This window comes from Thamnophis sirtalis, unplaced genomic scaffold, assembly GCF_051295495.1.
Source record: "Thamnophis sirtalis isolate CommonGarterSnake01/CBP01778 unplaced genomic scaffold, rThaSir2_p1.2 scaffold_6, whole genome shotgun sequence".
Classification (NCBI taxonomy): Eukaryota; Metazoa; Chordata; class Lepidosauria; order Squamata; family Natricidae; genus Thamnophis; species Thamnophis sirtalis.
The window spans coordinates 31491152-31515406 of record NW_028261386.1 but is presented as its reverse complement, the minus strand read 5'-3'; the positions used below and the strand labels follow the sequence as shown (position 1 = coordinate 31515406).

The following is a 24255-nucleotide window of genomic DNA, read 5'->3' as shown; positions in this document are numbered from 1 at the left end:
AGTTTGAGGATGCAACAACAGATGCATTGACCACTCTGTTGAAAACTTAACAACTGGATTATGCAGCTGAACTACTCTATTCCTAAAACAATGGGCATTTTAAAGGAGACAGTTAGAAAGAATTAGGCACTCTGTGTGAACTTTGATTGCCAACTGCAAAAGAGCCGGGTACTGCAAAATCAGTCCTTCTGTTCCTGACTGTCTCTCAATCATCTCGACTATCATTGGGCTTTCTAGAGCTTAAGTAGTTTCAGTTGTTAGTTTCTGTCAGGGTGGATTTGATTTAAATCAAGTTGATTTAAATCATGATTTAAATCACTAGTAAAAAGGTTTGATTTAAATCAACTCAATTTAAATCATAATTTTTAAAAAGGCACCTGTCATCTCTGTCCCGCAGCGGCTCCTCCTCTGACCTGCTGTTGATTCACCGGCAGTCCCAATATTGCAGAATATACAGCCTCATCCTATATAACTAAGCTCCATTTCGTGCTGAATAAATTAAATTATTAATGTATCTTAAATAGAAAACTATCTGTAGATAGATTTTTACTCCAAAAGCATTTTATTAAAATAAATTTGATTACAAAAATACAACTGAAATTAAAAAATAATTCATTGGTTTTTATCCACTGAAATTAGTGGTTGCCACAGAGTCTACAAAGCAGGAAGTTCCATCTTTTATCTGGAATATAACAGAAATAATTAAGTATGGTTGCCTGATTTTTGGATGTTGAAGCTCTCCTTAAAAAGTGGAGGCTCCTGGGGGGTAGGCAATGAAGTTTCTCTGGTGGGCTGCTTTACAGTAGTTGGGCACTTGTTGTCTATCTACTCTATTAATTTAAAGTTTGCCTTTCATTTATTATGTCGAAGGCTTGTGCTTTTACCAGGCATCATCTGGCTATGTGTCCAGGGTCCCTGCAGTAAAAACACAATCCCTGATCTCTCCTCTTTTGCTTCTTCTCTATGACAGGGATTCTAGGCAATTTGCCTAGATTCTCTTGAGTTGGATTCTGAAAAGGCCATTGGGAGGCATGATATGAGGGGATGAAAGGCTAAATATTCTTTCCCCCTTATTGTTCCTTCCATGCCTTAACTCTTCCAGTCAGGCATCTATTATTACACAATGTTGAATCAGTTCTTCCAGAGTGATTTGGGTGTCTTGCCTCACCAGCTAGTCTATTATGTCCTCTGTCAACCCTTCTCTGAACTGGTCAGTCAGGGCTAAGTCATTCCATCCCATAGCCAGCAAGTAATTTAAAGTCCGAAACATGTGATCTGTCCCTGCTTGAGCTCCTCTGTCCCTGCTTGAATAGTCATGATTCTTTGTATGGAACCCCCAAAGTGTCCTTTGAATTTACACATTGTCCAACACTGAATCGTTCCCCTCAGTGAACAGTATAGTCCAGTGTTTTTCAACCACTGTGCCGCGGCACACTAGTGTGCCGTGACATAGTGTAAGGTGTGCCGTGGGAAAAACACCCGCCGGGTGTTTTTGCCTCAGGACATCTCTGTGTCCCGAAAGTTGCTTTCGGGACACAGGGATGCCTCTATTAAGTCCCTGCGGCCCCGCGTTTACTTTAAAAACGCGGGGACCGCTGGGAGGTAGCGCACGCAGGGACGTCACTGATGTCCCATGCGTGCGCCCATAGCAACAATCGCGGAGGACCGGAGCAGCGAGGAGAACGCACGCTGTCAACTTGGTAAGTGTTACCAGCGGCGCGTCTCCTTCGGTGTTCCGAGCACCGAAGTGGGGCAGTACACAGGCATACAGCCTTCAGTAATACACTGTATGGCTGAAGGCTGTATGTCTGTGGGGGAACTATACTGCACCTAATGTGGGGGAATTACAACCTAATGTTGGGGAACTACAACCTAATGTGGGGGTAACTATACTGCCAACCTAATGTGGGGGAAAATAAGATATATGCAAGATAAGATATATGCAGTGTGCATAGGAATTTGTTCATAGTTTTTTTTTAACTATAGTCCGTCTGGTGGTGTGCCTCGTGATTTTTTTCATGAAAAAAGTGTGCCTTTGCACAAAAAAGGTTGAAAAACACTGGTATAGTCCACTTTGCTGTTGCGCAATTTCAGCACAAAAATAAGTGGGAAACGCCACTGGCCTGCCTTCCATAAATGGATCACATTGAGTTGTTAATGGATGGAACTGACCCTGGTCCTCTCCAAAGTTCTCCAGTGTGGGAAGACAGAAGCAACTCTACAAGCTGTTGCTCTGCCGTGGGTTGGAGCAAGTTCTGCCTCGGCTGTTGTGTTAGTTTTATGATGGCATTCTGAAATTTGCTCGTCTCTTCATCTTGCTTCCAGTGTTGCAACAAAATTTATGCCAGATGCCCTGCAGATAGCAGAGTTCTTAAGACTCAGAGACCATTCCTGAAATTTCTGCCTTTGGAAGAGAATAGAAGATTTACAAGGTGTCCACCTTGTCGGCCTCATGGAGTAATTCAGATAGAAATCACACAACCCAATAACTAATATTATTTTATTAATATTATATGTAAAGTACATTGACAAAATCTTGCAAGTCTGGAAGTACAACCCTTCCCTCCTCTCCTTCACAGTTTGAGAAATTAGAAGGTCTCTTTTGTGTCCCTTGACAGCTCACCATCCAGTTGTGGGCTATGTTGTCTTTTATCTGACTGTTCCCTTTGCTCAGTCCCCCAAGGTCTTTCCCACGTCCCAGTACAGGGCTGACCTCCTTTTTTGCCTAACTTATTTTACAAATTTTATGAATGAAAATTAAATGGGGTCAGGGAATTATGCTTTCCATCCTGGCCCATCTGGAAGAAGTATGGAATGTACCTTAATTTTAGTAGTGATACCAATAAAGTCTAGTAATTTCACATTGTTCTTTGAGAATATCCATCTAGGATCTCCCTGTGGCTTATACTATGTAATTGTATTTAGTAATAAATGAGTAATCTGGGAAAGATTGTGAACTTGGTAAAGGGTTATTAGCTTTTCTGCTGATAAAGCTTGTTATAAATACATCCTCCAAAGTGAATAGGACAATCAATTTTAAAAGCTTTCTTCACATCATGCTTTCATACCCCCAAGTCGAATTTTTTTTTTAAAAAAAGAAAGTAACAAAATGCCACTGTCACAACTTTTAGTAAAAATTTCCTGCCTGGTCACCTGGAGGCAAAATCAAATGCAAGTAAGTACAGCTCTGACTGATCCTCTGTGCACAGTCCTTTAAAAATAGACTCTTGATAGAGAAAGCCTTTCCGGGCTTCAGCTGGAAGTCTTTCAGCCACACTATAGTATGTCAGAGAATGAATAGAACTGCATTCGACTCCTGAGCTGTGGCTCTTTCCTGTGCTGTTGTTTGGGCTTTAACTTGCCTGATTTATGTCATAACTCAGTTCTTTTAATAGAAAAGTCTGCAAAATGTCTTCTGTTCTTCTTTTTTATTATTAAACTGACTCCCAGCTTCTGATGCATTTATGAGAGGCAGATTATTTAGTTTTAATCCAATAAAAACAATCAGGGAGACGAAGCTGATTTTTCTGGGTGTCTGTCCGTCCATCCATCCATCCATCCATCCATCCATCCATCCATCCTCTATAATCTGTCTTTAGCTCCTATTGATCCATTGTTAGAATATGCATTGACTTTTGTTCCTTTCCTTTTTTTAAATCTAAAAAAATCAGGCTAGGAAATATGCAGCTAAATAAAGAAAGAAGGCTGAATAAGAAAAACTAACCTCCCCCTTTTTATTTCCTATGTCATAATCACCTGTTTTGGGCCTGTTTTTAATTGGAAGTTGGAGTGAGATAAGTAATGGAAAGTGAAAACTAAAGGACAATTTGAGCAGAAAGATAAATAGAAAAGAAAGGAAAAGAGAAAAAATATTTCATTTTTTATTCTGCTTTGGGAAAAAAGGTATGTTTTGCATAACGTATAAAAAAACCTAGATAAGTTTCTTTCCCAACTAGATGTCTTCCAGATATGATAGATTTAGAGTCCTGGCTAAATACTATGTAGCCTAACACATCTGGAAGACTATACCGAAGTATTGGATACATATCAAATCCTTAGGGAAAAAATAGGAATGATGCCACATCTTTGCATTTAATATTCAACTTTTGTTAGGAGGAAAGTGTGGTAATGTTTGGAACTATAGGAGGCTTAGAAATAGGCATTTCTTGAGAAGAGGCTTTCCTTTGAAGCTTCTGCTTTATTTTAAATGGGACAAATCACCTATGAGTGCTAATAAGACATCATGAAAACAGTACCATCCAAGTTTTCACCAGACAAAAGCAATGATGGTAAAGGTTAATTCTTCTTTTAGTACAGAAAATAGCTTGCAGGTTAAATTCCTCCTTTAGTACAAAATATAGCTTGCATGTCCCTGTAAAGCTGATGCTATATGTATTTAGAAAATAATCCTACACACTAAAGCAAAATATTTATTTAACACCAGAAGAAAGTCTCAGGAATAAAAGCAAAAGTAAGATATGTCTTTTTAAAAAAATCAATTGTCTGCCCAGCCTTCTTCCCAGTTTCTTTTTACTTTCAAGACGAGGCATGGTATAAACTTCAGAAGGAACAATGAAAGAGGGAATTGATCCCAATTCTATTTTCTGTTCTCTTAATACCTACTTTTATACTGAAGAGAGAGGGAGAAAAGGATTGAGATTTTTATCAACTTCATGGCTGAAATGAAAATTAAATGCCTGTTATATGAGGAAGATGGGAAAGCTACACCTATTTTCTTACTGAAGATAGGCAGTTGAACTTAACTTTAGTTCCTTACCTCTCTCAAAGGCATTTTCAGTGAGTTTATTAATAGACCTTAGTTTGACTGCAGAAGTGTCAAGCAGTTTACAAGGGAGACTGTAAGTGATCCATTATGGTCAGGATTAGGTGATCCATCTGGGAGAAGAGGTGGTCCTTTTCTCCCAGAGTTCCTGCTGTCACAAGTCCTCATGTACATTTTCTCTGTGGGCTAATAACAAGGAAAGGATAACTAAAGCTTTTATGCTTTCTTCCACTTTCTGAGGGAGAAAATTGTCAGCAACATTTGTTTACAATTTTTGGAAAGACTACTTCACAGAATTTGTCTCCCAACAGAATAGTTACCCCTTCCTCCCATCACTTATTGTTAAATGTCTCTGAAAGAGATTGCAGCTTGTTGGAGACTATGATTCATATCTTAACCAGGCAAGTAGTATATACCGTCAACGAAAGTTTTTACTTTTTTTTGCCCTCCAATTTATTTTAACCCAGATTATTTCTAGAGCAGAAATAGACCCGGATCAGCATTGTAGTTCTCCTCTAGGGGCCCCTCGGGGAGGTGGGTAGGTGGGAGACGGGACGGATGCCTCCTGAAGCACCCTACTAGCAAAAATGGGGCGTGGGGGGCTGCGTATGGCACACCGTGGCCCATTTTCAGTCATGGCCTCCTGCAGCACTCTACCAGCCCCATTTTGGCTACCAGAGACACCATGGGCCAGTTCTTTGCTATTTCCAGGCCAGCCCCTTGGGCCAGATTTAAGCACTGTGTGGGCCGGATGTGGGCCATGGGCCTTGAGTTTGACATCCCTGTTCTAGTGTATCTCCAAGTTGATCCATTTGGATTTTTCATCAGATATAGATACTTTTACCAAAGAGTGCACTTCCCATCACCTTTTATGTCTTCCATTTCTTTTGAACAAATGGTGTACTTAGATTACTACTTTCTACTTATTGAAGTCATTCCACCAGGCCTCTGTTACTATACCTGTTGAATATTTTAGTCTTCCTCTACAAGGAATTCAACTTCATCTTTAAAAATTTCATATACTGGACTATGGCATATAGATAATAGAGGCCATAAACTTTATGAGACAGACTTCTTTCTGTTTTTTATTGAATGGTTTAATAGGACCCATTACAGCCCACTCTCAACAGTGCTCATGTCTTTATCTGAGGTCTGTATTTATTTCTTTGTCTCCATCCTACCTATAGATTCAAGGTAAAGCTGTTCTGGTCAACTCTGTTATGGTTTTGCCAAAAACATTTTACATTAAATATGCATTTCAGCCCATGACTCTTCTGTTTATCCTCTTGAAAGATGCAGCTACCTGCCCTCTGCCCTTCATTGTCCTGCCACCTGTTCATCAAAGTCCCATTTTCTTCCCTCAAGTGCTTAGAGATTCTACTTCATGTCTGAGGGCCTGCAAGCAATTTCTCAATATGATCTCTGCCTCTTATTTCTGATGATTATTTTTATCCCTCCTTCATATGGTTAAATAGTCTTCATATAATATAGTTAATATGATTATGCTGTAGATATAACACTTTCATCTGTAATATTAAAATTTCAATTTAGAGGTCTCTGAGGCTACTCCCAAGATCTGTCTAGTACAATAGTCCTCTACCTACAGCCACAGTTAGGGCGGGAACTTGTTTTGCCAAGTGAGGTGGTCATTAAATGAATTGTGCCCAATTTTATATATATATTGTTATGGTTGTCAAGTGACTTGCCATGGTTATTGAGTGAATCATACAGTCTTTAAGTGAATCTGGATTTCTCCATTGACTTTGCTTGTCAGAAGGTACCTGGGAAGGTTGCAGATGATAATTTCATAACCCTGAGATTCAGCAACCATCTTAAAAAGCAGGTTGGTTGTCAAGTGTCTAGATTTTGATCATGTGACCACAGGAATTCTGCAAAGTGCAAGGATGGACTTAAGTCACTTTACTATTGTAACTTCAATCAGTTGCTAAATGAATGAGGACTCTCATTCTCATCTAAATGCCGTTCTAAGCAGTATCTTGTGCCAGACAGCAAGTTGCTACCGCAAAGATTTGAACCAACATTTTCATGAGAGAGAGATGCTTACTTTGGTGTGTAGCAAAATGAGATTTCCCCCGTCTCTTTTTTTTGTTCTTTTGGTAAGTGCAGTCAGAACTCTGGGAAAAAAAGAGGAAAACCTGTGCCAAGGCTTTGGGGAGAAAAAGAGCACTAAGATTCTTCTCTAACTTCTGGTTAAAGTTGGACTTTGCAGGAAGAAGGATTTTCCAATGAATTGTACAGAGATAAGAGTTTTTTTTCTCTCTAGTGGAATAGATAAAAGTTAAGTACTGAGTTTCTTTTTTCTTCTGTATCTGCTAGTTAATGCTGCATTGTCTCTGGCAACCATTCTGTACAAGATCACTGATAGTATTTTTATGTGCACATCAGAATGGAAGGTCGCCAGCATCTGACATCAGGTCTGTCAGAAGGTTATTTTTTGCTGTATATTTCCATTGCAAAAAAATAAATAAATGATTTCTATAAATAAAAAAGTTCTGTTTTAATGTTGCCTGTTTGCTATGAGGCCCTCTCTCTCTTAAATGTTGGAGTTAAGGAATACATCAAATGAAGGATTCTATGGAAATTAAATGAGAGTAGCAATTACTACCATAAAGGAATACCATGATTGGACTAGGTCAGGGGTCAGCAAACTTAAACACTCAGAGCTATTTGGACCTGTTTCCCACAGAAAAGAAAACACCAGGAACCACAAAGGTCCTAACCGGAAGCCTCCTGTTCAATTTTGGAGCTGACCGGAAGTTCAGTTCCCCCACCATAGAGTCTCCTCCTAGCGCGGCGTACTTTTTCCTCTATCTGTCATAACCGAAAGCCCTATCAATTGTGGAGACAACTGGAAAACCCTCCCCTTGCCATAGAGTCTTCTCCTAGCGCACTGTGCTTCTCTCCCCCCCCCCCCGGAAGCTCCTCTTCAAATTGTGGTCCTAACCGGTGACGGAGCTGCAGCAGAGGGAAGAAAGAGCCGCTCCAGAGCCGGTTTGCTGACCCCAGGATTAGGTCATGTAAATCCAGAGGACTTCAAGTAGAATTTTGAGACCTCTAGATTTTATCCTGAGATCAGTCTTACGCTACATGTTCTCTCTCTCTTTCCCTCCCTCCCCCTCCCCCTCCCCCTCCCCCCAACCTCTTTCTCTCTCTCTCTCTCTTTCACACACACAAACATGCTTTTTAAGAGTCTTCTTGAACATGTTGAAGGAATAGGTAGATTTAGTAGATGTATCTCCACTACTATGTTGTGGACGTCATTGGAATAAAGATCACTTTTGGTGATAAATGTAATAGTAACCCTATATTACAGATTTATCCTCAAATACGGATTTGTTCTTCCATTGTAAGAAAATATATTTTCAGTTTAAATACGGTATTTTGGAGTGTGGAGTGTGCCTCTGAGTCAATATTGACTGCCTGGAAAATTCCCTGCAGTTTTCTTGGCAAGATTTCAGAAATGGCTTGCTATAATCTAAAGAAATATAAAGAAAATGGAGCATATTCATCTAAATGTAATTATAATATACATACATAATGATTTCTGCAAAAAAAAAAAACCACACTTTTTTCTGGTAGGAGAAAATTATCTTTACGACATGATTTAGAACATTCCCTTTTAGAAAATTTGGAATCTTCCCTCACACACAGCTGCTCATATACTTTCAAACATTTGTTGCTAACATTTTAGCCTGTAGGGGAAAATGTTATTTAAAAGAAAAAGATTGAACTTGCAGTCTATTAGCTAATATTTGCTGCATTGGTTACCAGTTGTTTCCAGTTCTAATTCAAGGTGCTGGTGTTGACCTTTAAACACTACATGACACGGTACCATAGTATTTGAAGGACCGCCTTTCCCTGTTTTCATTCGCCTGTCCCATCAGATCCAACAGAACAGGCATGATACAGGTTATGTCATCTAGGGAGCTACATTTTTGGGTCCTAGATGGCAGGCATTTCTTCTGTGCCCTCATGCTGTTGGAATCTTCTTTCCCCAGGTGCGGGTGGCATTGCTAAATCTCTGAAGGTCCTTCAATACTTGGTTGTAGCAAGGCTTGAAGCCTTGGGAACCACAGGGGATAGGTGAATCTAATGAGGTGGCTGCATTACTATTAACAGCCCTTCTCTATTATTCTTGTTTTGGTTGTTTTTATAGTTTTAAAATGTTTTTAATACTTGTTAACAGTAATAATTTTAGATACTTAGATGCCAGAGTCAATTGGATTGAAATGACTGGTTGTAGAAATTGATTATTGCTTGACTGATTGATTGTTTTAATTTTTCTGTACGCTGCCCAGAGTTTCTTGTGAGACACATAATATTAGTATTATAAAATAACAAACGGGTCTCCAAATGCCATTAAACTATAGATCGCAGGTTCATTCATGCTGGTTTCACTGCTGGGAGTTGGCTGGAGGATCATAACTTCCCTATCTTTGTACTAAAATTAGGAAAGACAAGAAATAATGATTTACAAAGAAAGTAACATAGTTCATGAGAGAAAAGAAGATTTCCTAAAAGAATGGACATGGTGCCTAAGAATTTAAATATTCAGCAATCTTGCATAGGCCTTGAATAAATGCGGCATTGCTAACGTAAACTATTTATAATGTCCTTTGGAGTTTCTGCTGTTAACAATGTTACCTTATGCAAATGTTGATTAGATTTGGTTTTTTGTGTGTGTTTTGTAGGATATCAACCAGAAATTGCAAGAAGACAACCAAGAGCTGCGAGATCTTTGTTGCTTCTTGGATGATGACCGGCAGAAAGGCAAAAAAGTATCCCGCGAATGGCAGAGGCTTGGGAGGTATAGCGCTAGCATGATGCATAAAGAGGTTGCCTTATATTTGCAAAAGCTGAAGGAACTAGAAGTAAGGCAGGAAGAAGTTGTGAAAGAAAACTTGGAGCTGAAGGAGCTTTGTGTCTTGTTGGATGAAGAAAAGGGTGGTGTTGCTGGCTGCCGAAATTCAATTGATAGTCAAGCCAGTCTTTGCCAATTAAATGCCACAAGTACATTCATCAGGGATGTTGGAGATGGGAGTAGTACCTCCAGTACTGGGAGCACTGATAGTCCTGATCACCATAAGCACCATTCAAGCTCAAGTCCTGAGCACCTCCAGAAAACAAGGAGTGAGGGAAGTCCTGAGCATCAAAAGCACCGGAGTGCTAGCCCTGACCACCTCCACAAACCTCGAAGTTCTGGAAGTCCTGATCACCAGAAGCATCTGAAAGGACCAAGTCCAGAGCATCATAAAACCCTAACCAAAGGTACTTCAGAGCAGCAGAAGCACAGTTGTAGCAGTCCAGAAACACTGCCAAAGCACATGTTGAGCGGGAGCCCAGAACACTTTCAAAAGCATAGGCCTGGGAGCAGTCCAGAACATCAAAAGCACAGCAGTAGTGGAAGCCCCGAACTTCTTCAAAAGCATGCTCTGAGTGGAAGCTCAGAACACCTCCAAAAAGTGAGGGGCACAAGTCCTGAACATCTCAAACAGCATTACGGGGGAAGTCCCGAGCATCTCAAACATTTGGGCAATGGCAGCAGAGAAGGCACCTTAAGGAGACAAGTTGCAGATGATCTGTCACCCCATCACAGGGGCCTCTACAATGGGATGAATGGTGGGTCTTCCTTAGTTATTTTTATTGATTTATTATGATGTTAAGGGCAGCGATTGAGATTTTTTAAATGATGAGCACTAATTATCATAAAAGGTGCATACCAAAGGCACCTTTTGGTACGTGGCATGTTCACAATGAAATTCATTTTTTATTTTTTCCTGGTAAGCAGGAATTGTTTTTGCATTTGTTCCCTCTGAAAAATGCAGATCAGATTGCAGGATGTTTGTAATAGGCTTCATAGTAATTGAATCTCATGGGCTTTGTGCGAAATTGTCTTACCTGCATGGCAAGCCTTGAAATAAAGTGGTGTGCAGTGTTTGAGAGCATGTAGACTTGCCTTAAAAGGGAGAGATAAGAGTGATATGAAGGAAAGTGTTCCCCACTTCTCTCCCAAGGAGAAAACTTTGAAGAGAGTAGGGAGTGTTTGCATCTCTTAATTAGGTTCTATTTTCTTTATGCTTAGGTCTTGGTTTGCTTCAGATACCTAATTGATATATATTGATACTAACTGATAATCTTAATAACTTTGAGGAAGGGGGACTATGCTTCTCCAAGTGCTGTCTCCACTCAGATAAAAACTTCCAAAGGTATTTTAGTGTCCTCATTTGGCAATTTTCTTATGAATGTGCTTTATTTTTGCTCTTGACAAATGGATGGCTAGCTATTGACATTTCAGAGAGGAAACTGACAGTAAAAAAAAGAATAGAAGATCAGGTATAGTTTGTATGATCCTTCGTCTAATATCCATGTAGTTAGTGTTCCTGTCTTGAGATGGCTGTGCAGATTTCTTTGAGAAAAAAATATAGGCAGTATTGTTTGGCTGTTATTTGGGGTATTTGTCTACTTGTAAGCTTAATTTCTTTTTTTCTGGGAATGTTTACAAAGCAAAAATTGGTTTGCTGGCATTTAGCTTTTTGAGTGCATTTGTGATGGTGGATTGATATTTAAATAGTTTCCTCTAGAATGCAAATGTAGTTTGAACTAGCAGGACAGGAGGTATACCAGGCTACAGAGGCACTATGGATCACTCTTAAGATATAGTTTGGACAGATGCAGGTCTCAATGAATATTTAGCACAATATGCTCCAGTAATTTCTAAATGTTTTGGCCCATAACAAAAAGGATTCAAATGACAAACAGGCCTTGCTGGATTGGAGGATCTCATTAGTAACATTTTGATTCTACCATTGCTGAGAAAATAAATAATTTTCTGATTGAAAACAAAATAAAGCTATTTAAAGTTGAAGAGTTATATTTCTGATTGCAGGAGCTGCCTTCTGGGGAGGGGTCTCTTTCCTCATTATGTACAGAATCATCCCTAATTTTTTATTGGCTGAACTATTTTTTTTGAACCTTCCCCCCCCAAAAAAACCCCCACACATGATATATCGTGTTTCCCTGAAAATAAGACTGGGTCTTATTTTCTTTTGACCCTGAAGTAACCACTTGACCTTATTTTCGGGGAGGTCTTATTATTTTTGAGGTGCAGGAGGCGGCGAGTATGGTCACATCAGGGCTGCTGCTGTGTTGCAATATTTTCTGAGAGGGCTTATTTTGGGGGGGGAGGGCTTATTTTAGCACATGTGCTCAAAAGCCTGATAGGTCTTATTTTCAGGGAAACATGGTACATATATAAGTATGTACACACATACACACACAGACACACACCTGTGTGTGTTTGTACATGTACTTGTATAAAAGCTACATTCCAGAATTACAGTTTTCAGTACAGACCATATATGGTCAAAAAGCAGATTCTTTGGCATTTTTTAAGATGTCATTGCCCTACCCTGATAAAATCAGAAACAGGAATATATATGGATTGTTTTGATTCATTCATTCATTCTTTTGTGTTTGAATCTACTATTTTTGTGCATTGCATCTTTCCTTCCACTGTCAGAAAGGGAAAGAGGAAGAGATGAATCACTCCACTAGATTGACTATGTAAGCTCCTGGAGATGATGGATGAATAGCTTGTTAACTTGGTTCAGATAGAATTAGGCAGCTTCCTAAGAACATTGGAAGAACTTCGCTTAATATTATGATATATGATATATTGAATAGCTTTTAATGTATGTAAATGTAATTGTATTAAATTTACTAGTGTTAATTTATCATTCAAAATTAAAAGGTTGCTTGTAATCTTATTAGCTCCAGGGCAGGTTTTTTTTTGATATAAATCTATCAAAACTAATAAGAAAGATTTTGTTGAAACTTACATCAATGTCATCTCAAATTTTATGACATTCCTCTCTGACTAACTTCAAAATTTCAGTGCCTTAACCCTGGAGAAGGTAAAGTTTAAATTTTGGGGGGAAGGTAATTGAAAACTTTCTGAAAGGTGGCTGCAGGAGATTATCCACTGATGCTGTGATATTGACCATTTCTTTTAGCCCTTTTTACTTTTTTGAAAAAAAAAGTTTTTTAAATGGTGGGAACAGGAAGAGAACACCCACTAGAGGCAAACTGCTGAATTTCCCATTCTTATACCACTTAGAAATGGGTGCAAGTTCTGATGCTATTTTGCCACTATTAGAGATATAGTCTGACAGTGCTAAGAATGCTGCAAATTGGATACAAGAGTGTTGTTTCCGTACTATGTCTTATTTACCCTAACTTCATAAACCATATTTGTTTAGCTTCATTTGCACTATAGTGTTGAACTTATCAGAAGCATTTAATGCCTTTCACCATGTTTAAGTATGTGAAACTACTTGTGAGGATTGGAGGCAGCATGGTACAGTGGTTCTGCTCCTTTTCTCTCCCATCAAATCTTATTTTGAAATTAACTTCTGTTTTCTAGGAAAATAATGTTCGTTCCCTATTTCTCTCTCTCCTCCTCAATGTTTCTTCCATCTGCACATTTGGCATGGATTGACTAGGTCAGGGGTGTCAAACTCAATTTCATTGAGGGCTGCATCAGCATTATGGTTGCCCTCAAAGGGCCAAGGTGGCGCAGTGGTTAAATGCAGCACTGCAGGCTACTGCTAGATCAGCAGGTCAGCGGTTCAAATCTCACCGGCTCAGGGTTGACTCCGCCTTCCATCTTTCCGAGGTGGGTAAAATGAGGACCCAGATTGTTGGGGGCAATATGCTGACTCTCTGTAAACCGCTTAGAGAGGCCTGAAAGGCCTATGAAGCGGTATATAAGTCTACTGCTATTGCTATTGCTATGTCTAGCTTGATGTGGCCGGCTTGACATCATGCACATTGAGGGGCACCTGTGGGGGACCAGGAAGGCTGGAAGGGGGATCTGGAGGTCTCCAGCAGAGGAAGGTGAGATCAGGGTGAGTGCCAAGGCTCATCCACCAGAGAAGCCTCGCTGTCCCTCTCAGGCCATGCGGAGAACCTCTGGATGGCAGCACAGGCTGCCTGGAGTCCTGGGTAGCAGAGGCAAGTCCCCAATCTGGGCCTCAAACTCCCAGGGCACCAGGATCCCGCAGTCTACTCTAGCCCTTACCTCCTCCCCAAGGCTGCTGCTGCTGCTGATGTCACCATGGGGTGAAGTTGGGTGAGGCAAGGTGTGATGAGGCGGCAATCTGTGAGGATTCTGATCATTAGCCAACAGTAGCCAATTCTATGTTCCCCTGAATAGTCTGTAATCCATAACCCTCTTAATTTAAAAAAATTAAGCCCATGCAGTCACCACTTCCTGTGCACATGCCCGGGGGAACACTTGTGCCAGTCTGAGCCGAAGCAGCAGGGGCTGGTCCCTTGCTGTTTTCAGGGCGGTCCCATGGGCCGGATCTAACAACCTCATGAGCTGAATCTGGCCTGTGGGCCTTGAATTTGACATGTCTTAACTATTTGATAGTTTTCTGGGTTCTGTTCTCCACCTTCTGTTTTTGTTTTTATTTCTGATAGAAGCAAGCATTACCCTCTTCTAGTCATCTCGTGCTCCGTCCATCTCAGAGATTTCTCAGAGGCAGCAGATAGAAGTGCTTCACTTTCTCCCCGTGTTCCCACTACAGCTATGCTGTTTATTGACTGTTTCCCCCCCTGTTGCTTAGGATCAAAGATGCTGCTTATGTGCCTTCCTCCATCTTCTGAAGGAGAAGGAGGTCAGAGATTCCCTGGACAGACCACATACATAGGTCCTACAAGAATTATAGAGTAATTAAAATTCCATTTTACTATTTATTATATCTTTGATAGATGTGCAGGATTGTGTGTGTGCGGGGGTGGAATGTATTTTCTCCTTGGCTATGAGCAGTTAGCAGTTAGTGTGGTCAAAGCTATTGCTTTTTCCTGCCTTCCACTTACTTTGCCTTGGAGCTCTGTATTATGCCAGGTATTTAACAGTTTAATTTGCTGCTTCTTCCTAGCGTTATGGTTTCCTTATACCTTCAATTTTTTTTTCTTGAAAGTTCCATCTCTTCTTCTTTTCTTTATTGGAAAATTTAAAAATTAATTCTCACATGCACATTCGCAGCTTGGTATCATTTCACTTAGTTTTCTCAACATTGCATGGCTGGCAACTGAACGTGTGAACCGTACCTGCTAAAACGTCTTGGATTTGAATGATTATTCAATGTTGCACTTAGAAATTTACATGGCTGAAAAGAATGATTATGGGCAGTATTCCCCTCCATCTGTTTGTTTCTCAGGTATATCTGATGGAAAGTTGTCTCTGGAAACTTTCTTGTAAAATTGCTTCCAGAATAGTGAATGTTAAAAATGCATGTACTCTACTAAATCCTGTTCCTTTCTTTATATGTGGCAAGGATAGAATGGAATAGAAAATATATCCATAGAATCCAAAGTTGGAACGCATCAAAAAGGGCACCACCACAGCAAGTATCCTGCAATATGCTCTAGGTTACTGAAGCATTTTATATATTAATATTGCTTCTTGCATAGACTAATGCGTTTAAATGATGCTTGGGCATTCTTTACAGTTCCCATGAGGGGAAACTATGGAATACTGGCTTTATGTAACATATCACATTTAGAAATGTATGGACAGAAATTAAATGTTATTGAGAATGTGGACTCCTATCCAAAATGACAGCTCTTTTTCTCTAATTTGGGCTGTGTTTTCCCATCATTGGATAAAAATGGGAAAGAGAGAGAAAAATTGAATCTTGGGATGGTGTTGCCTTTTTTTGAATCCATTATGGCATATTGTAGAAAGATGGATCAGAACAACTTGTAAGTACATGTCTTTTTAAGACAAGTACTTTTTTTCCTGTCTCATTTTGGATACCATCTATGAAACTCTTCAAATCGCTGCAAATCATTATATGCCCCTCTAGGATCATACAAAATGCTGTTTGGAAATACTTGACATTTGCAGTCATAGCTCCAACTTTGGTAAAAGTTGGGCTATCTCCTGGGGTGGTATACACTTCCCATCCCTACCAGTTTGCAAATGTGAGTGCGCACGCATGCTCGCTTTGCTTACATGCTGTACTTCTGCGCATGCACAGATTGTTCCGTGCATGTGCTTTTGATGAAAAATGGCTTAAATGGGATGCCATAGAGCCGGGCGTGGGTGGGCGGAGCCACTCATGATTTCTGCTACTGGTTCGGGAAATCCAGTTTGAACTGTTAGAATACCACCTCTGGCTATCTCTCAACAATCAAATACAATGGGCATCCCATAAATAAAATCAATAGTCTCAGTACTCTCTTAAAGAAGCCTTCTATAATTTTATTACAGATCCCTTTTGCTTGTCTGGGAGGGCCCCTTCCTTTCCTGTTTTGCATCTGAGGAAAATATAAAAAGGCTGCTGCTTTGCTTCTCATTCCCTGTTGAGGTTATTAATGAGCAAAAGTAAAAGTGCTGACTAACACTCTCTGGCAGCAATCTGGAGGTGTGATATATCAGGAAAGGAAGAGATCCTTTAGAGAAACAACAGTTTAAAGAGGCAGGGGTGGCAAGAAAAGAGGCTATTTGTGAGAATATGGAATCACTGCTGCTCAAAATGTGTGTTGCAAGGGGGGGGGAGATGGAGGGGGGAGATCCAGGTGTGAAATACTGTTCTAGTTTATACCCTCTTATAATAATAAAAGGAGTGTATATATCTTGGTACACTTTCAGGTAGACACTTTCTACAATTAGGATGTGTCTCCCCTTTTCTTTCCATGCTGCTAAGGTCACATAATCAAATTCAAATAGACAGCAGGCAACATGATATTATGTATGGTGCTTAAAATTTCCTGAGCATATTTATTTGCTACTTGGTGGCAGTGCCGGGTGATTGCAGGGAAATATTTCCTAACTAGACAAAAAGAACTTCTCTGAATCATTGACTCTCCAAAGCTCCCTTTCATTACCTATGTTTAAGTCTAAAGTTGGAGTCCCGCTGAAAGAAAATGGTAAATGAAAGGTTGCAGTGAATAACACACACAGGAAAAAAAAACAGGAACAATATGAAAATCTCCTCCCAAAAAGAATTTTTTTTGTTCATAATAGTATTAACTGCAAGCAAGGGATGTCATCAGGTCATATTACTGATCAAAGGCAATAACTCTTAATATTCAGAATTGTCATCTCCTTCATCCTCAGAACTATGTGAATCAAGAGAAAGGAGTGTACTACTTTCGCTGGCTTATGTGGTCAGTGATGAGCAGATTTCAATCTTATTACAATTGGTATTCATTCATTCATTCATTCATTCATTCATTCATTCATTCATTCATTCATTCATTCATTCATTCATTCATTCATTGTTCATCCAACTCCAGATCAACTTTGGGTGGCTCACAGTCATGACAAAACATCATAAAAAAAGGAATGCAAAATAATCAATATATATAATGCCAGAATGTATTTCGCTGTCAGGAAAAGTACTTCATGGTCTAGTTCTGGTGATTTACCACATGGGCAGCTGCTCTCTGAAGTGCATCGTCTCAACTCAAGCCCTGGTAGCTGCTGCTGTTTAGAGACTTCTATACAGTCCAACTTTCTAAGAACCATATAGTGATTTTCTTCCTTTGAAAAATATTTTTCTAGCAAGATGGATGCTTAGATAACTGCTCTTGCTGAGAACATGGGATAAAATATTGTGGCTATATTATTTACAATTCTACAGAAAAAGCAGCTTTTCTTACTTATTCTTTTAAGCGACATTTTCAGCATATGACCGTAATAAAAGAGAAAAACTGTTTTTGCGAATATGAAGTGAGAATTGGCCACTTGCAAGGAGAGAAAGCAAGCCTTGCTTTCTGCTTGTTCTTAGTACTGCTATCAACATGTTGTTTTCATTTTTTCCCCTTTTGTTTACTTTTGGCTAAGTGCCACATTAATTTTAATAATTCTACATAAAAGATTGGAGAGGAGCATTTGAAACCAGCACTTTGGGTAGCTCTGAGATTGTACATGCATCTTAAAAAGAGCCTCCAGATCACCATGCTCAGTGTAATTTCTTTCCACTTTCCATCTACACTGTATGATGTCTTGTACTTGGCTGGCAAGCTGTTTTGGGCTGATGGTTAAAGTGATAAATTGTCTCTTCCCTTTCTCAAAAGGGCCAGTGGTGATAATGCAGAAAGGACCTTTGCAGTTTTATCTCCTTTGGGCCATCTTTAGAAGCATAGAAAATAGTGCTCCCATAAATGTCCTAGAATTGGGTAGCTTTCTAAACCACTAATCATTGCCACTTCTTCAGAAAATGGGGCTATTGGTTTGATACATATTGTTTCAAAAGCAGTTTATTAATTCAATCTGGAAAGGTTGGCATGCCTTGGGTCCCTTCAGTCAAACAATGTCATTTATCAGGGCCCAGGAATTGTAACTTCTGCGTTGTGGCCCTCTGGAATGAGGTTGCCCCTGAGATCTTGATGCTTTTCTGGAGGGCTTTAAAGAACAAGCTGTTCTTCCAGGCCCAGGATAGGGTGACAGGAGTCCCTCACTGGGTGTAGCTGTATGTGTTTTTGTGCTACTGATCAGCTTCATTATCTTGTTTCCCCTTGTAAGCTTGTTGTGTTAGTTCTGCTCTTACTTTTTTGTATTTTTACTTGTCATGTTGTGAGCTGCCCAGAATTATCCAGGATTCGGACAACATCTAAATCAAATCAAATAAATAAGACAGATGTTTTTTCCTTCTAAGTAAGTGTCCTTATGATTATCACCTTATCTATATTGTAGGCTCACAAAAACGAAACAGGGCAGTTGTCAACACATTACTATTTTTAGTACATTGATATGACATTACAAAAATACCTGTTTTTCTACTGGCAAAGAAATTTGGTTTGCTTTTAGGAAAAGGAAACACATTTTTAAACCTGTTTTGAATTAGGCCTAGATTTTAATGATTGGGGAAGATGGACAGGTTTTCTAATCAGTTCTATCTCCTCGGTATATTATCTTTTAAATTGCTGTTATTGCAGTCAGGATTATCAATATGTAACAAATCGTATGTCTAAATAAAGGATATTGTTCAAAATCACAAAAGCAGATTTTATATCCCCAACACTTAGAACCCACAATTTTTAGATCAAAGTTCATGTACATTGCGTGTTTTTTATACCTTTTTAGTACAAAAAACCATAATATATAAACATTTTGGTGCTGCAGTGAGAGATCTGCAAAATTGGTTTTTATATGTTTTGTTGCTGCTGGTTGCTGTCCCTGAATTCAGTAATGTGTAGGTTGTTTTTAAAGGTACAGCTCGTTTTTTTCTTTCACCTCTCTGGCCTGAACCAATTTTTAAAATATTTCTATTTATAATGATTATGGTTCAGAGTGGCATGTATCCATGGTTCATGGCAACTCATTTTACAAAATTAATATTTTCCTGATATTGTGATTGCGCAATAGCCATCTCTAGAGATTGTAGAGAGATGAAAAGGACAAGATTGCCAGTTTGAACAGCACACAAAACCAAGGTTTCTCATATTATTTCCTTGAAAAGTATGGGATTTAAATCAATGAATTAGGGGAGTTTGTCCAAAACATCTGCAGAACTTCCCTGAAGAACTGGACTATTGTATACAGCAGACTTTGTAGCCAAAAATGTATCTGCATTGGGGTCCTGCTGCTGCAGCCATCTGTTTTCCTGGCAAGTCCAGATTTGCAATTTATTGATTTAAATCATTTACATGACTGCTCAACTCAGCCAAGATGACTCTGGGCACCTTACAAAAAAGAAAACACAACAAAACTAACAGAAAAAAACACACCAGACAGTACATACAGTACCTAAGAAACAACAATAAAGTGTGATTCAAACAGCAATAACACAATTGATCAATTGGGAGTTAAGCACTTCATGACCCAAACGCCAAGGGTCTTGATACTTTTCTAAGGACTGGCAGGATCAAGGTCAACTATATGTCTGTGGTTGTTCCATAGAATAGCAGTTGACACTGAAAACACACATCTCCTACTTTACAGAAAATCGCATCGCTTCAGTGGAGGGACCTGGAGTCCATCCTTCTAGTCAAGTATTGTATGTGGTTAATGATACTGAACTTCGTCTGTGAGGCTTTGTTGATGCTATACTTAGAAAATTTGTAACAAATAGGAGGCAAAGTACCTTAAAGGAACTTACCTCTTGCCCTTCCTTTACGATTGATGCAGAAAAGCTGACTGGTTGACCATGTGTAACTCCTGAAAATCTCTGGTTGGATCTGAAAATGGTTCAACCCACATTGGGAGCCCATACAACCTGCTTATTGGCTGACTAGATGGTTGAAAGGGATGATCTTTTGCCAGTAAAGGCGAAGTCATTTCATTGAAAGAGGATACAAGTATTACATTTTCACTGTCAAGAGTACAAAAATGTATCAGTTTTTCTTTGACATGAAGTTGATTTGTTCCTCATAAAAGGTAAAGCTGCTGCATTTCTACTGCAAACTTGAATGAATATTTATGGTAATGTAGGGGAGAGTGTATCCATCCATTATATATTGTGCATAAATATAGGTTTGGGGAGAAATACGCTGATGTATGCACATCTGTATATACTCATATACAGATCCAAGATCTAACACACCCCTTGGATTCCATGCATTATGGATCATGCTTTACACAGAAATCTAACTCCAATTTTTGATTAGTTATTCGCATCATCATTATCAATTATCATGTATTTGTATACTGTACTGTCCTATGCTCAAACAAGGAAAATTACATCTTAATATATATAGCCGAGCTGTGAACAGTTACAATGGGATTTTTAAAGTGTGTGTGTGTGTGTGTCTTTTTAAAAAAAGAAATCCTAGAAATCTGTTTTTTGGAGGCTGCAATTGAAAGCAAAAGATTATCAAGAAAGGAACTTCCTAAACAGTATCCTTTTTCTCTGTCATTCCTCTTCTTAAATCTGTAGGTTCCTAAGTATGTCTTTGAGTACATTTGGCAGAGTTTCCGTGATAATATTTGTTTCTCTTCTGTGTACCAGATCCGCTTCCTCTAAAGACTCTGAATTCAGAATTTGTTTATCCAGTATTCTATCTTTTGGCAATACTAAATCCCATTTATCTTCATCTTATAAGCATACCTTGATTATTAGCAAGGAACATTGTTTTGATTCAAATCATCTACTGAGCTAGAAGCAAAGGTAAGCTTTGAATTATGCTAATGATAAAAATATGTAGAAGAGATGAATATTTTGAATCTGGCTTTGAAAGGGTTGACCAAAGTCAGAATTACAACCTATTGGGAAAGTAATCTTCCTAATTTTCAAATTTAACTTCTTAATAATCTGGCTTGGTTCAGAATAGAACTTGCGAATTTTAAGTGGAAAACAGAAGCTTAACTCTAAATCACCTGTTAACAAAAGAATATCGATAAAAAGTGGTTACCTTTTTCCATGCTTAGTCCTACTGTATTGTCTAACACTTCTTGGATGAAGAACAATTATGTATTCACAAAATATTTGCTAGAAATTAACTTCTACATTTTTCCCCCATTGGCATTATTTGCCTTTGGCTCGAGGGTATCCACAACTAATCATAAAGATCCAAAAATGACCGAAAGTTCCAAAGATGACATGAATAGTGACTTCAGCATACAAACACTGCAATTATGTATTTATTAAATTTATATGATGCCCATCTCATTATCTGTAGTTACTCTTGGTTCCATGTTTTATATTGTGACATTCCAATACCCGACACAAATATTTAGGTTACAGCTGAGTATACCACTGAGTATACTTGAGTATGGAAGATTGGGTGATTAGCAAGCCTCTTCAAGTGGCTCTGGTTCCAGAAACTAAGTATATATCCAAGTTTTCCCTTCAATTATAATCTACTGTACAAGAATACATGTGGAGACACTGGACTTGCACAAGAAATTCACCCTCAATTATAGGAGCTCAACTGGGTGACATTTGGACCTGTATTTATCTCCAGCCTTGACATCCCCTTTATTTCATAGAATTTGGCCATGGATATCAAATGAAAGGAAGCTATCTTGAATTATTGAAAGATAATCAGAGAAGAAAATAAGTACATGGAAGCCCTCATAATTTTGTGTGGGTCCATAATCTTTCACCAAATTTGTAGTAGATGGAATTTCCGCACTGAAACTTCTTTAGTTGTAGGAACTCAAATATAGAACACATTCTTTTTATTTTATTTTTATTGTATTTATTGTATTTATTTTATTATTTTATTTTATTTTATTTTATTTTATTTTATTATTTTATTTTATTTTATTATTTTATTTTATTTTATTATTTTATTTTATTTTGTTATTTTATTTTATTATTTTATTTTATTTTATTATTTTATTATTTTATTTTATTTTATTTTATTATTTTACTTTATTATTTTACTTTATTATTTTACTTTATTATTTTACTTTATTATTTTACTTTATTATTTTATATTTTATTTTATTAAATTTATATTTGTAACATTTATAGGCCACCCATCTTACATCAAATTAACTCTTAAGTATAACTATTTAAAAGACCTGCATATACATTCTTAGCTTGCCACGATTGTACTGTTTTGTTTTTTGCTTTGTGTGTGATTATGATCAGGTAGAATAGAGAAGTGCAGGACCAAGAGGAAAACAGATGGTTGAGTGTATAGGTCAAGCAGATTTCTCTGGCACTGCACATTAGGGAACATACGTGTCTGTTGTTCAGGGATGGTTCCTTAGCTGATCCATTTATATTTCTGCAAATATAATGTCCTGGCTAGGGGGCACCCAAACAGCAAAGCACAGAACAGGAAGCCAGATCAACCAATTGGCACATAGGATGTGCATCTCCACACAGTGCACAATTGTGGGGATTTGGGAAGTGTGATGTCGGCCCATCTGCAGCCATCTGCAACCTATATCAATCCCTTTGCAATATAGGCTTGTGGCAGTTTTTTTTTCCCAGTTAGGATCAACTTAATTCAAAAAATATGAAATTCAATGTGTTCTGTGATAATGGTGGTGACCTCTCTTTTTCAGTTTTTCAGTTGCAAATTTAAAAAGTGTATTATTTTTACAATACTTAAGATTATTTTTTAAATTATTATTTGCCACTTCTGTGGACAGAATCTCCATATGTTTTATTACATAATTTTCCTCTTCATAGTACAGAGATGCTGTGACAGAAGAAGCTTCATCATTTCCTTAATATTGTCTTATTAAAAGCTCCTGTTGGTTAATTAGGGGATGACCCAACTGCTTGATAACAGAAATGTTATCAGGATAGGACTTTGGGATAGAAGCACAAACTTAATTCAGAAGAGAGTACCCAAATGAATTTTGAGGTAAGCAAAATCATTTATGTTATTGCATAAGAGGGGCCTCAAAAGATAATTAAATTCAGAGTTTTTCCCTCAAAAAAGAGGCTGAAAATCTGGGTGCATCTTATACACTGAATACAGCATTTTTTGCCTTCCAAAACACTACCCTGTTCTGACCCCCCTCGTCCTACACCAAAGTATGCCAAAGATACTTCAAGGATTTATTAACACACAGACAGGACCTTGGCAGCAATCCAGCACAGTCCAGACGTTGGCAGCAATCCAGCACAGATTAACCTTGGCAGCCTGCCAAGCTAGCCACGAGAGTTCTCCAGCTCTAGTGAATACGTTGACTCCTACAAAGGGCGTGTGCACAATCATTCCTTTTATAGTCTTGAGAGGAGCCTAATTGCCACCAGCTGAGTGCAATTATCTCCTGTAACTGCGTAACTGTTCCTTACGCCTATTAGCTCCCTGTTGCCGGGCATCTAGGAACAACTGTCTTGTCTCTTCCCCACTGCTCCAATGCATGATGTCACGATCACTCTCCCTTGTCTCCTCCCCACTGGTTCAAGGCTCAGGCGCCTCCTGGTGGCCAACCAGCCTCTCTGCGCCCTGCTCGGAGTCAGAATCCTGTCCAGGGTCCTCCACATCCTCCAGAGCTGACTCATAGGGCCCCTCGCCTTTGGAGTCTGGTGGCAGCTCCAACGGCTCCTGCTGGGCCACAACACTACCCGCTTCACCAAAATGGCCATGCATAGCCTTTAGGATGCTTTTAGAGTGCTCCTGGGGGCTGGGGAGGGCAGAAATGAACCCTCTTCAAAATCATAGTGCATCTTATACTCTAGTGTGTCTTATAGTCTGAAAAATATGGTATGTTGATAGATGGAGCAAGATATCATACTTAGTTTTATTTTTCTTACTGTATTTGAATTTCAGAAATAATCGGAGCTCTGAATTTACAAATATAGATGTACACGAGAAAACTTGTATGTGAACTTCCAAGGTACAAAGCCTGACAATTGAGGTTGCTGGTGATGACACTGTAGAATTAATAAATAATTAACTCCTAGTGATTGAATGGCCATGGCCATGTAGTTTTCTTTGACAATGATAGAGCAATGACAATAGTAGAGCAAATAGTTTGTCACTGCTTTTTTCAGTATCTCCTCCTCCAATTTCTAGACTAGTCT

General features: G+C 38.8%; 1 protein-coding gene across 4 annotated transcripts in view; it reads left to right on the top strand.

Annotated features, from left to right (window-relative positions):
- CCDC85A (coiled-coil domain containing 85A) overlaps positions 1–24255 on the top strand; it is a 150053-nt gene that overhangs the window by 7964 nt on the left and 117834 nt on the right. For all 4 annotated transcript variants that reach the window (XR_015696910.1, XM_014076397.2, XM_014076395.2 and 1 more), the window contains exon 2: positions 9496–10423. Coding sequence is in view for 3 of the 4 variants with exons in the window: in XM_014076397.2 (XP_013931872.1) it covers positions 9496–10423 (928 nt within the window). In the remaining variant the exon portion in view is untranslated. The remainder of the gene's footprint in view (positions 1–9495; positions 10424–24255) is intronic.